The sequence below is a fragment of the Solanum tuberosum genome, unplaced genomic scaffold, assembly GCF_000226075.1.
Source record: "Solanum tuberosum cultivar DM 1-3 516 R44 unplaced genomic scaffold, SolTub_3.0 scf00379, whole genome shotgun sequence".
NCBI classification, from domain to species: Eukaryota; Viridiplantae; Streptophyta; class Magnoliopsida; order Solanales; family Solanaceae; genus Solanum; species Solanum tuberosum.
The window spans coordinates 360,775-372,554 of NW_006239309.1; the positions used below are offsets into that span (position 1 = coordinate 360,775).

Consider the following 11,780-nt stretch of genomic DNA (forward strand, 5'->3'; position numbering starts at 1 on the left):
CCCCCCCCCCCCACACACCCTTTTCATGATGACCGCACGAAACTGGAAAGAAAAGAAAAGGCAGAGATAAACATTGAGGAAAAGAAGACCTCAAAACTACAGCTTATCTGAATTGTGTCTCAATAACATGGTGTGCCGTCAAAAGACAACCAGAAAGATCATAAATTACTGACTTATCCACTCAAGGCTTAATTGCAACTGAGCATTGAAAGAGTTAATTACCCCTATTATTGCATGTGACTCAATAAGTAATTGAACAGCAATTTAGTTCGCTTTGAATTAAGTACACCATTTTACTCAAGGTTAGATAGAGTATTGTCTAAAAAATAATAGCTAAAATCCTTATTATAGGGGGGCGGTGGAAAAGAATCACTAAAGGACCCATAGCATGTTGGTTCTCAAAGGTGGAAGCTAGCAACCAACATTTCCTCTCTGTCCAATTGTCACTACTTACAAACGCAAATTGAAAGAGAAGAGGAAGAGAAATCAGAATCCCTTAAAACTTAAAGAACAAAGGCATCTAATATCGTCAAAGCTCAAGGGAACCTAATGGAGTCAGGTATGTTTTCTTGATCAAGTTCCCGACTATGTGCACAAATAGTGAAAATCATGTAGTTCCACAATCCAAATGCAATGCTTACAGATTATGATTACAGTATATGAATATTTAACTTTTTACAAGACATGTCTAAACCTTAGTTTTGCCTCTTTTCCTTCAATAATTCGTTTATTCAATAAACTATTACTTTGTCGAAAAAAATCTAAATGTCTATGGTACTTATGTCTGGTCTATATGTGTTATGGACTAAACCAGCCAGTGCTAGGCTAGATGGAGAGAGCCGTTGAAACTTATATGAATCAGTTTCCCTCTAGTAATCAGGATTTCCCATAGTAATTTTACCACAAAGAAGATATATTTTTTTCAAATCTCAAGCAATGCTAACCAAGAGCTCACCCCGAGTAATAATATCACTTAAAATGGTTAGCTCAATTAATGGATCATTTGAATAAAAAGGTTCTTGTTAATCCCTGCTCAAACAAGAAAGTATGAATTATAGCTTGATATTAACAAGTCGAAGATTTACAGGATACTTATCTTATGATTTCTTCACAGAAAACAATGAGTCCAGCTAATTAAGTACAGTACCATTTTCTTAAACCTAACTATGGCAATCATAGAACATACACAAGTAATCGAAACCAAATTTAACTGACGCAAATCAACAAAGCAAGAAAGCTTAATATTCTACCTTTGCGTCGTTTCGAACAAATTGAATACCATGGCCTGGATATACAGTTGAGGAACAAAACCAACATTTTTCCAATCTCATTGTGTCGTCCTGTTATATTGCCCTAATTCACTGTGTACCATAACAAAAGCAGTATTAAACAAAAACCAAAACACTAACAAGGAAAAACTGAGATTCAATAAGCAACACACTAGAGTTCTACAGCAAAGATCAAATTTTTATAGCAAAAAACATCGACCTAATAAAAATTTCATCTCAACTATTGAGGAACTACTGGGAAACCGTAGGGGGTAACAACAACAACAAAATTAAGCAGAAGAAGTGTACGGAAACAGAATTAAGTCGGAGCATACAGAAGGAAGATAGATACCGGCGGTGGCGGAGCAGCTGCACGGCGGTTGGCGGCGGAGCAACTGGCGGGGCAACTGAAGACAAGAAAGGCGGCATATATAGGGTTGAGGCCTGAGGGTTTAGAAATTTTATGAACAAATTACACTTTCAGTCCTATATTTCTTAACAATATATATTTTAGTCCCTAATGATTTTTCTTTTCTGTTTGCAGTCAATTTATTATACACACCATTACAAAATCCTACTTCATTCTTTAAGTTTTTATAAAAGTAGGGTACACTAGAAAAACTGGATTCCATCTATCACTTAAATTTAAAATAGCTAACCGATCTATAGTTCGTATGTAATAACTAATATGTGTATAATTGTATAATGAGTGTATCAAATGTATTTATAATTTATTCTTTTGGTTAATTAGAAGAAATAATGTTACAATTCTGATGATGTAATAAAACTACATTCATTTGCAAACTATAATAAAATTGTATGTGATCATAAAAAATTCAATTTAGAATTAAACTATAACGTACTCCCAACATGGATGCAGGAATAGCAACATGGCTAAATGTCCTGTCCAAGCCAAGGAACTTACGTTGAAGAGTTCCGACAAATGATGATTTAGACAATATTCAATAGTTTTGAACCGGGAAACATTTGATTTCTATTTCGGTGGTTGACAAGTTTTCATTTTCGAAAAATAAATAGATAAGGACCAAAACTAGACATTTCATGTCATCAAATAGTACTTTGTCTTGAAAGGTAATTAACACCTTCCTTTTTGTTTTGTATTAAGTAAAAGCATCTTGCTTGATGCTTGTACCCTATAAAACACGGTTGCTATTTGTATATAGTTTATAATTACCTAATTGAAAGCAAAACCAAACGAACATACATTGTACCTAGAGACTGTATAGCCAAACAACTCAACAAGGTCTATTACCTAGACATTAAAATGGCCTTTCACCATCCATTCACTCCATAAGTACGTGAAATCTCATCTTTAACAAAGAAATTTGACCGATCTCACTTTTGTAAGACATAACTTTTCTCTATTTCTTTTTAGTTTTTCTTTCTTCATATGAATTTACTCGTTTAAAATGATATTCTTGATATTTGTATTAACAAAATACACATTAATTAACCATAGTTAGGTGATAAAAGAGCATGGAGAGAATACCACTACTAAAAATGCGCGAATTTCCAATGGAGGTCCATCTGAAATTGACTTGTTGGAAGCTTTTCTGACGTACATTCCACTGGAAATCCTATACTTCCAACAAATATATCTCCCTCAAATTTTTTTCATCGCAAATATAATTCATATATTTTTAGTAGTGATGTGTCACGTTATCATTAGTGTGACGTGAATATTGAATGGGGATAAGTTTTTGTCAATATATATTATGCATTCATTTGTTTGACGTAAATATAAGAATTACTGAAGTTTGCTTGGTTTTGGTTAGAACCCAAATTATTTCATTTTCCCTTAAAACCCCCCACATTTTGCGGTATATCTCAAATTGATTTTTATCCAACATTTTCTTTCTCTTTCTGGTTAACTCTCAAAAAAAAATTCTTTCTTTTTTCTCTTATTTCCCATTGCATTCCAAAGGTTCAACCTTTTTATATTCAAATTTCACAAATTGTCATTCTCGTAGGTATTATTAAGGTAAAAAGATGTATCATTTTCACCCCTTTTTTAATATATTGTGATATGTGTAAAAAATATTAGATTTTTAAACATTGTTTCATGTTGTTTTCAAGATTGGCAAATGGTTTTATGATGAAATTCCATGCAAAAATATATACATGCCAATAGAAAGTGTGGAGAACTTCTAGTACTTCTATTTTTATTTTGCATAATGTTGGCATAAGATGAATTTAAATGGTGAAACATGGTCAGAGATGATTCATATAGATGACACCAATTTGTCTAGGACTGAGGCGTTGTTGTTGTTCTTTTTACTAAGTTTGACAATTGTTGTAAACTTGAGCATAGTGCTATTTAGTTTTTTCTGTTATATAACTACAGATAATAGTTTCTTCTGTTAGATTTGTTCATCATAAACTTATAGAATTATCGGTGAAATTAATACGGTATGCATTTGTTTTGATTTTGCAGATGTTCATATTTCTGAGGTTTTATACTTGACACATAATATCCTAGTAAAACTTTTGCAGGGAAGATGGGAATTACATTTTCCTGTCCGTTTGCCAATTTCGAGGATTTGGATAGTCGGGTTGAATCATATTTGGTGAGAACATTAAGTTTAGGAAGTGATGATATGAAGAATGTGTTACAGCCAAGGAATTTCAATGACCAAATTACTAGAAAGTCGAAAATCTTGAAGTCATTTGGTTCTGGGAATATGATCCTTGAGGGAACTCTAACCTATAAAAGGAGGGAATTTGAGGCCAAGATTGCATTGAGGACTCTTATTTCTGATAAGGAGGAAAAGAAGATCAATAGATCAGACAACCCGTGGAACAGGGCTGAAGTTTCTCCGAAATTGCATAGTATCTCCGATAAAGATACTAGGATGTTGCCAGTAGAGTATGGAAAGCATAGAGATCAGGCTGCTGTAAAGTTGCAGAAAACATATAAAAGTTTTCGTACACGAAGACAGCTAGCTGATTGTGCTGTTCTAGTTGAGCATAGATGGTATAGTAGTTTATAAATTATACTCCACTCGTTTCAATTTGTTTGTCTTACTTTCCTTTTTAGTCCGTTTTAAAAAAGGTGTCTCTTTCCTCTTGTTTTTTCCAACTCTTCAGTTTCAACATGATGTGTTTAATACAACAAGATTCAAAAGTCTTCTTTTACTTTCTTAAACTTCGTACCAATTGTCATAACCAGACAAAACATTGAAACGGAGGGAGTAGTAAAGGAACTTTTGTTGTGGATATTTGTCATGTCATTTCATGTCTTCACACACGTTGCATTGACTATGGAGCTTTTGGTGTAATTTACAGGTGGAAGCTACTGGATTCTGTTGAACTAAAGCACAGTTCTATATCATATTTTGACACCAAGAAACTTCAAACTGCTGTTTCTCGTTGGTCACGAGCATTAACTAGAACTGCGAAGGTATGAATTAACCTTACATTTGTGCTAACTCCCTGTTAGATTCATTTCTTGTGATTCTTCCTTCTTTTTTGGTTGGTTAAGCTTAGATTTAAGGACTTTACGTGTGTGTTGGTAGGTCGGTAAAGGTCTGTCCAAAGATGGGAAAGCACGTAAACTTGCTTTGCAGCATTGGCTTGAAGCAGTAAGTTCACTTCTCAAGAGCAAAGTTCAACAAACCCAAATTTCATTTTTTTTTTTTGTGTGGGATTTTTGTTTATGTTCTTTATAAATTTTGGTGAACAGATTGATCCTCGACATCGTTATGGACACAACCTTCGATTTTATTACAACAAGTGGCTCCAAGCTGACAGTAAACAACCCTTCTTTTATTGGTTAGATTTTCTTTGATCAGCAAGAAATTCAAGCAAACTAAGAAACTTCAGAACTGATTTCGTAAACTATGTATGACATTTTCCCCTTGTATGTCGCGTAACAGGTTGGACATAGGTGAAGGTAAAGAAATAAATCTTGAGAGGTGTGCTAGACCGAAACTTCAACAAGACTGCATCAAGTATCTTGGACCGGTGAGTGTTATCTTCTTTCGATCTGTAACATTTTCTTATTGGTAAATTTGAGTATAAATAATTCTACTTCTAGATACATTGCATAAAGTAGGTAAAAATGTTCGAGAGCAAACATTATTTGCAACTCATGAGCTACGAATAATCACAGATAGAGAGGGAGGCATATGAAATTGTCATTGAGGGTGGAAAATTCTTATACAAGCAGAGTAGAAGGCTTCTCGATACGAGAGGAGGCCCTCCAGAGGCAAAGTGGATCTTTGTGCTAAGCGTGTCCAAAATCTTGTACGTTGGGATGAAAAAAAAAGGCACATTTCAGCATTCAAGTTTCCTAGCAGGTGGTGCCGCGTTGTCTGCTGGGAGATTAGTGGCGGAAGATGGTATTATAAAGGTAAAGAGAACTGCCATGATTTTACCAACAAGTTATATATCATTTTTTTCCTCCGAAACCTGGTTGTTGATGTATCTAAATTCTTGCATGAAATAGGCAGTCTGGCCTCAGAGTGGACATTATCTCCCCACAAAGGAGAATTTCGAAGCATTCATGTTATTTCTTAAGCAACATCACGTTGATATCGCTGTTGTCCAGGTATAAGCATTTGCTAAAAGATAGATCTTTTAACGCAAAAACTGTTATTTCAAACAAAATTGATATTTTGCAAGATCTGAATGTCGAGGATTAGGGTAGAAGGTTAGTAGGTAGTCGAGTGTTATCTTACTATTAGTTTGATTTAAGTATCACGTAGTCCACTTTTTCCCAGTGTGTATTAATATATGTTGCTACATTTGTTTTGTACATTTTTGCTATTTTGTTGTCCCTTTTCTGTCTTACTTTCCTACATCAGTTACATTTCTTTTGAGTCGAGGGTCTATTAGAAATAATCTCTCTCTACGTTGATCACTAACTTAAATTTTGAATCCGCTTATGTTACTGTCTTGACTCACCGTGGCAAGATGAGCTATGTATAATTTGTTAAACTTAAATCCTGATATTGCAGAAATTCACCAATTATGAGGAGGACGCGCCCTCTATCAGGAAAGAATGTCGTACTAGCATATGTAAACACTTATCAGTCTCGGATTTCAGCCAATTCAACAAAGAGAGCATCCTCAAAAGCTCGGACACAAAGAGGATTGATTCTACCAACAAGGATTGTGATGACGAAGACTTTTCAGTACCACATTTTCCAAGTCAGTCCCGAGGAGTACGACCCAAAATCGCTGTTGAAATACCGGAAAAGGAAGGCATATTCGAGTTGTTTAAGGAGACAGCCCAACAGGTACAGCCTGTGGAAACTCCAGCAGATGGATACGAAACACCAGACGAGTACTTATCAGATACAGAGTTTTCAGTTTCGAAGAAGAATTTATTCGATCATGAAAATGAAGAGGAATTCAAAGAACCTGTTCCTGAAGAAAAGATAATCAAGAGAATACATTCACATATAGGCATGAAATCAAATCATTTGGCTCATCAATTGTCTTCATGTAAATGGTCAACTGGAGCTGGACCTCGTATCGGTTGCATGAGGGACTATCCATCTGAGCTCCAATTTCGCGTAATGGAGGAAGTTCAATTGTCTCCGAGAACTGCATTTCCAGCTTCCTCAAAATGTGCTCGTCGTTATACGCCAACAATCTTTTCTAGAGAAGCAAATGATCAAGGCAAAAGACCTGATTTTGAACTAGTTGTATTTTGTGAATCAGATAGTCCATCAGTAAAAAGAGAAGCAGTTTTTGGTTGATTAATTAGTAATTCCAAAGAGGAACTTGCTAGGATTTTGTCTCTTTTTTTCCCTTTTGAATCATTTTCCTTATGTAGGTCTGTACAACAAGATGTAAATTATCTTTTAGCACATTCTTTTAAAGATTATTTAGAATAAAAGTTCAAATAACAGAATTACTTTTCTCTGATTCAATTGTGTGCATTTGATTTATCCTTGTTCTATTTCTTTTTTGGTCAAGAAATTTAAAGACTTCAGGTCCTCAATTACTCAATTATTCTAGTGGAGCCAAAAGCGCTAGGTGATTTCTTCCATTTTATCTAAGTCTTGGTGGATATAGTTACTCGATATCTATGCGTGTGAAAATTAACAAATTGATCGAGGTGTGTGCAAGGTTCATAAAAAAGCCTTGGGTTTTGAATGCTTGTAGACATAGTATCCCAATGACCTGATTCTTGCCAGGATCTTTCAAGATTGTGAAGAAAGTGAGGTTTGGAGAGGATAGAGTGTATGCAAACTTTATCTCTACCTTGTTAGATAGATAGATTATTTCCGAAAGAACCTCGGTTCAAAGGAAATAAAAACACAACAATTATAAAAACATAGGTAATATATAGCATGATAATAAGAATATAGAGGCATACGAGACAATAAGTAGTAGAAAACTAAGAGTGAGAAACACAAAAATAGTAAAATAATACTAATACTACTAGTCGAAGAGACCAACGCAAAATTGTTTACTACTAGCCTACTAGCTGAATCCTCGACCTCATGTCATATCTTGCATGATAACTTTTCCCCAACACTTTTTTGGCCTACCTCTACCTATCTCCTAGCCCTCCAATATCAACCTCGTCTCCTTGCTGGAGCATTGGTGCATCTTCGCTTGACATGTTCGAACCAATTCAACCTAGCCTTCCGTATCTTGTCCTCTATAGAGGTCACTTCCACGTTGGCCCGATCATCTTTATTGTTTTACCATATCTCTCCTAATAAGCCCACACATCCATCTTAAAAATCCTCATTTCCACAACTTTCATCTTCTCAACATGAAAGTTTCTTGACTGGCAATAGTTCGTCCCATACAACAAAGTCGGTCTGATTACTGCTCTATAGAGCTTACCTTTAAATCTTAGTCACACCTTGTTATCACATAAAACACCAGATGCTAACCTCCATTTCAATCACCTCACAAAAATGTAATGTGTACAAAGTTAACATTTGGGTCAATCGAAGAAGGGATAAATGTGTATCAACGGTATTTTTTTCATTTTTTAAAAAAATCATCTCAATGTTTGCGCGATAAAATGTGAAGTCTCACCTTTTCGGTGCAACCATGGAAAGTAAAGATGAATGGATGTAGGCCTTTTACTATCTAACTATCAAAATATATAATTATTTCAAACTATTGAATAAAATAAGTATTTATAATAGAAATATTTACGTAATTAGCTAGTTTTTTCATATTTCTTTCCCTAACAATAAATTTGAACATTGAATTTGGGCCTTAAGACACAGATGGATCTAGGACATAACAGAGCTGAAAGCCCAATATTTACTGGGCCGAGCTCTATCGCATTATAGGCCTCCCCCCTTCAGCCACCTAACCCTACTATAAATTTTCTAGGGTTTTATCATTCTTCACTCTCTGATACACAGCAGCAACATACAGCAGCAGATTTTTCTCACCGGAAGGTAAGCCGCTCTCGCCGTCGAATCTGTCTCTGTGTAATTTCCTTGAAAACACGTCCCATTTTTCAATAATCTGTAACGAATGTGTTGTTAATCTGTTGTTTTTTGCTTTGATTCTATGATAAGATTCAATCTTTTAGCTCAACTTAGATTTGTGTTGATTGGTTTAATAATTGTTGTATTGGGAACTCATGAACTCATGATTTGTTATTGTTTTTTTTTTTATTGAATGTTGCCTGGTGATAAAAATAGGTGTTGAAAAACTAGTACTTTTTTTTTTCTATAAAGTTAATACTTGGATCAATCGAAGAAGAAGGAAACATGTGTCTTTTTTTTTTAATTAGCTCAACGTTTGTGTGATAAAAGGCGAAGTCTTGCCTTTTGGGTACAGACATGAGGTTCATGGAAAAGTATAGATGAATGGATGTAGGCCTTTTACTTTACATAATACTTGTATGTAAGGAAAGTTGAGCTCGGGTCAGCCCAACAATGGTAGAATTTTGTGAAGGTGAGAAAAGAGTAGGAGGTAGAGAGAGGTTTGGATTTTTCTGCAATGGGGTATAGCTTAAATTTGCAGTTTTTTCACCACTAGCATTGAAATCTAAAACAAGATTGCTACTTTTACCGGTGTCATCAAATCTATGTGAAGCAAGATAATAAGAGAATTTCTTGACACCTAATTGACTTGACAATGATGCAACAGAGAATAATATATGGTGGACAGACCTGTTTACAATTAGTGGGCTATTCACAATCTTGGCAATAAATTTGTCGATTATTGCTGTGAATCCAGCCACATTTTGGATTCAAACAACCTCTCTCATGCAGAAAACAATAGCAGCCTTATTCCGGCTATCTGAGTCCCTTTAGTTCGGAGAAAATATGTGAACCTACAATAATGGAAGCTGTTAGGTTACTGTGTGGTGTTGTCTAGTTACCTCCAATGCATATTTTCTCTCGCAAACATATGCTCCATGTCTCTTTGCCATAGCATTAATGATTAAACAACGAAACTAATAGTTGAAATTTTGTTGAGTATATGTTTAAACCATGTCTACCTGTTATAATGGAGATGTAATAGGTGCAGAGATGTTATGAATACACTTAATTAGATCATTGATCTGCCACTGATGAAATGCTTTAATATGTGAGAGTGTTCGAGTATTGTATCTTTTGAATATTGAATATTCTTTAGAGTATTATTGGTTCCTTAAGTTATAAATGCTAGGTTTTGGCGTGGTTTGTTGCTTTTGCCTTCTATTGTTTCATTTGACCCATCTCAATGTGTTGTCCATCTTGGCTTCTTATAAATGTACTCTGCATTTGCAGGATGGAATCTGTAACCAAGCACGCAATTGTGATTAAAGTCATGGGTCGTACCGGATCGAGGGGGCAGGTGACTCAGGTGAGAGTCAAGTTTCTTGATGACCAGAACAGGTTTATCATGAGAAATGTGAAGGGACCAGTCAGAGAGGGTGATATTCTCACGCTGTTGGAGTCTGAGAGGGAAGCCAGGAGGTTGCGTTGAGCCCATGATTATGATTGCCAAACCAATATTCCCTTGAATACTAGATATTGGCTGGGATTTTGTTCCCTATTAATAGTCTTTTGGTTTTGTTTGCGTAGACTCTTTTAAGTATGGACATGTCGACTTTGGTCATTTTTGTGCACTTCATATTTCTGGAATAGTTTTAATATAATATTTTGCTACATTTGTGTCAATGGCAACATGTAATGGTTCTTATTTCGTGTTGTGCGTGCGTCCATCTATCACGTTGAATCTTTTTCCAGTGTTCCTTGTGTGTGATTTTGGTTCTATTGTTATTAGAATTCTAAATGGTTATTACCCAAACAAAAAGAACATATTTTGATTACAAAGCCTTCAAATTTAGTACTTGAGATGCATATATTGCATAAACTCAATATTAGTTAATTTTTATAATCTTATCTATACATATAAAAAGGCTATATATAGTTCTACCTTGATGTTATTATTTATTTACAACACTTGAAAAGTTATTACCCTCAACGATGATTTAGAAACTGCGTGTAGAAAAAGGGTTATATAAGAAATTCTATATTATATGAGAGTGGTTCTGCATGTTTGTTCTGAAGCATATCTCAGAATCAAAGGCCAAATTTGTTTAAGTTCAATCATATGATGATGTCTAGAGGAAAGAGTAATAAGAAGAAAGAAAGGTTTTTTTTTGTAAATAAATATTTAAATTATTCGTACTCGAAAAGAGATTTAGGAACAATATTTCTTGGTTCTGACATTTCCTGATTAAACAATCAACCACTTCTATCTTTTCAAATTTGCCGTATAATATTACCACTCAAGTTTAACAAGACATGTAACTACAATTGAAGTTTGAAAGTTGTTTTTGCAACAACCAGCAAAACACTTGTTAATATATAAATCTATAAACACACTGCAATGAGAGTCCCAGGTTATCTAGTAACTCATGAAAGAGTATTCAAAATCTACTCAATTTTGAAGTCGAAATAATGAATTAGTTTGATAAACAAATACAACTACGAAATAATATACAAATATACCAAGATTTATGGATCGATGGGGCCTACAGTTCTGCAACTTACTTGTCAAGACCCTCAAGTTGAACGAAAATACATGAACATGATTAATTCAATAACAATATACTAATGCCCCATGAGTGTGCTCTGAAAAAGATCGAACAATCGGCTCAAAAGATAAGTATTGAATTTTGCAAGAAAATATGACGATAAAATCAAGTGAATATATTGTTTTGTGGACAAAAAATATAATAAGTAGGGGCCTCAGTTGTTTTGGGCCTAAGTAAAAAACCCAATATTTACTGGGCCGAGCTGATACACAATAGCCCAACCCTCTTTAACGAAACCCTACTATAAAATCTCTAGGGTTTTATCATTCTCATTCTCTAATACAGCAGCAGCATACAGCAGAAAGACTCTTCTCCCCGGAAGGTACGCCGGCAGCTCATCTTTCTCTGTTTATGAAACTCAAAATCAAGCAAAATGTATTTGTTTAACGGTTAGGTTTTACAGGTGAATCAGAGCAGGCAAGAGAAGTAGAAGAAGAAATGGATGCAGGTGTAGTTGCTGCCCCCGCCCC

The 11,780-nt window shown here is 34.9% G+C and overlaps 4 protein-coding genes across 6 annotated transcripts in view; 3 read left to right on the forward strand and 1 right to left on the reverse strand.

Annotated features, from left to right (window-relative positions):
- LOC102582594 (probable ribosome biogenesis protein RLP24) overlaps positions 1–1,711 on the reverse strand; it is a 2,730-nt gene extending 1,019 nt beyond the window's left edge. The window contains exons 1-2 of one of the 2 annotated variants that reach the window (XM_006362182.2): positions 1,621–1,711; positions 1,251–1,361 (exon numbers count right to left, since the gene is read on the reverse strand). In XM_006362182.2, coding sequence (XP_006362244.1) covers positions 1,251–1,331 — 81 coding nt within the window. In that variant the 5' untranslated portion in view covers positions 1,332–1,361; positions 1,621–1,711. Of the gene's footprint in view, positions 1–1,250; positions 1,362–1,603 lie in introns of both variants that reach the window. The other variant, XM_006362183.2, reaches the window with a different exon arrangement.
- A 2,076-nt stretch (positions 1,712–3,787) lies between these two features.
- LOC102597165 (IQ domain-containing protein IQM6-like) lies at positions 3,788–6,994 on the forward strand. The gene is made up of 8 exons (XM_006362225.1): positions 3,788–4,263; positions 4,575–4,689; positions 4,805–4,870; positions 4,972–5,060; positions 5,165–5,252; positions 5,401–5,640; positions 5,737–5,832; positions 6,248–6,994. The coding sequence occupies exons 1-8, from the start codon at positions 3,788–3,790 to the stop codon at positions 6,992–6,994; spliced, it is 1,917 nt and encodes a 638-aa protein (XP_006362287.1).
- Positions 6,995–8,567: 1,573 nt separating this feature from the next.
- LOC102583160 (40S ribosomal protein S28) lies at positions 8,568–10,412 on the forward strand. Of its 2 annotated transcripts, none has more exons than XM_006362184.2 (2): positions 8,568–8,668; positions 9,995–10,412. In XM_006362184.2, the coding sequence occupies exon 2, from the start codon at positions 9,996–9,998 to the stop codon at positions 10,191–10,193; it is 198 nt and encodes a 65-aa protein (XP_006362246.1). In that variant the 5' UTR covers positions 8,568–8,668; position 9,995; the 3' UTR covers positions 10,194–10,412. The 2 variants fall into 2 exon arrangements, with proteins under 2 accessions (XP_006362246.1, XP_015158383.1); XM_015302897.1 differs by having other exon boundaries at positions 8,604–8,701.
- Positions 10,413–11,748: 1,336 nt separating this feature from the next.
- The window catches only part of LOC102597496 (40S ribosomal protein S5), a 2,682-nt gene continuing 2,650 nt past the window's right edge, over positions 11,749–11,780 (forward strand). Inside the window, 1 exon segment of the mRNA NM_001318648.1 lies at positions 11,749–11,780. Within this exon segment, the coding sequence (NP_001305577.1) occupies positions 11,749–11,780 (32 nt within the window).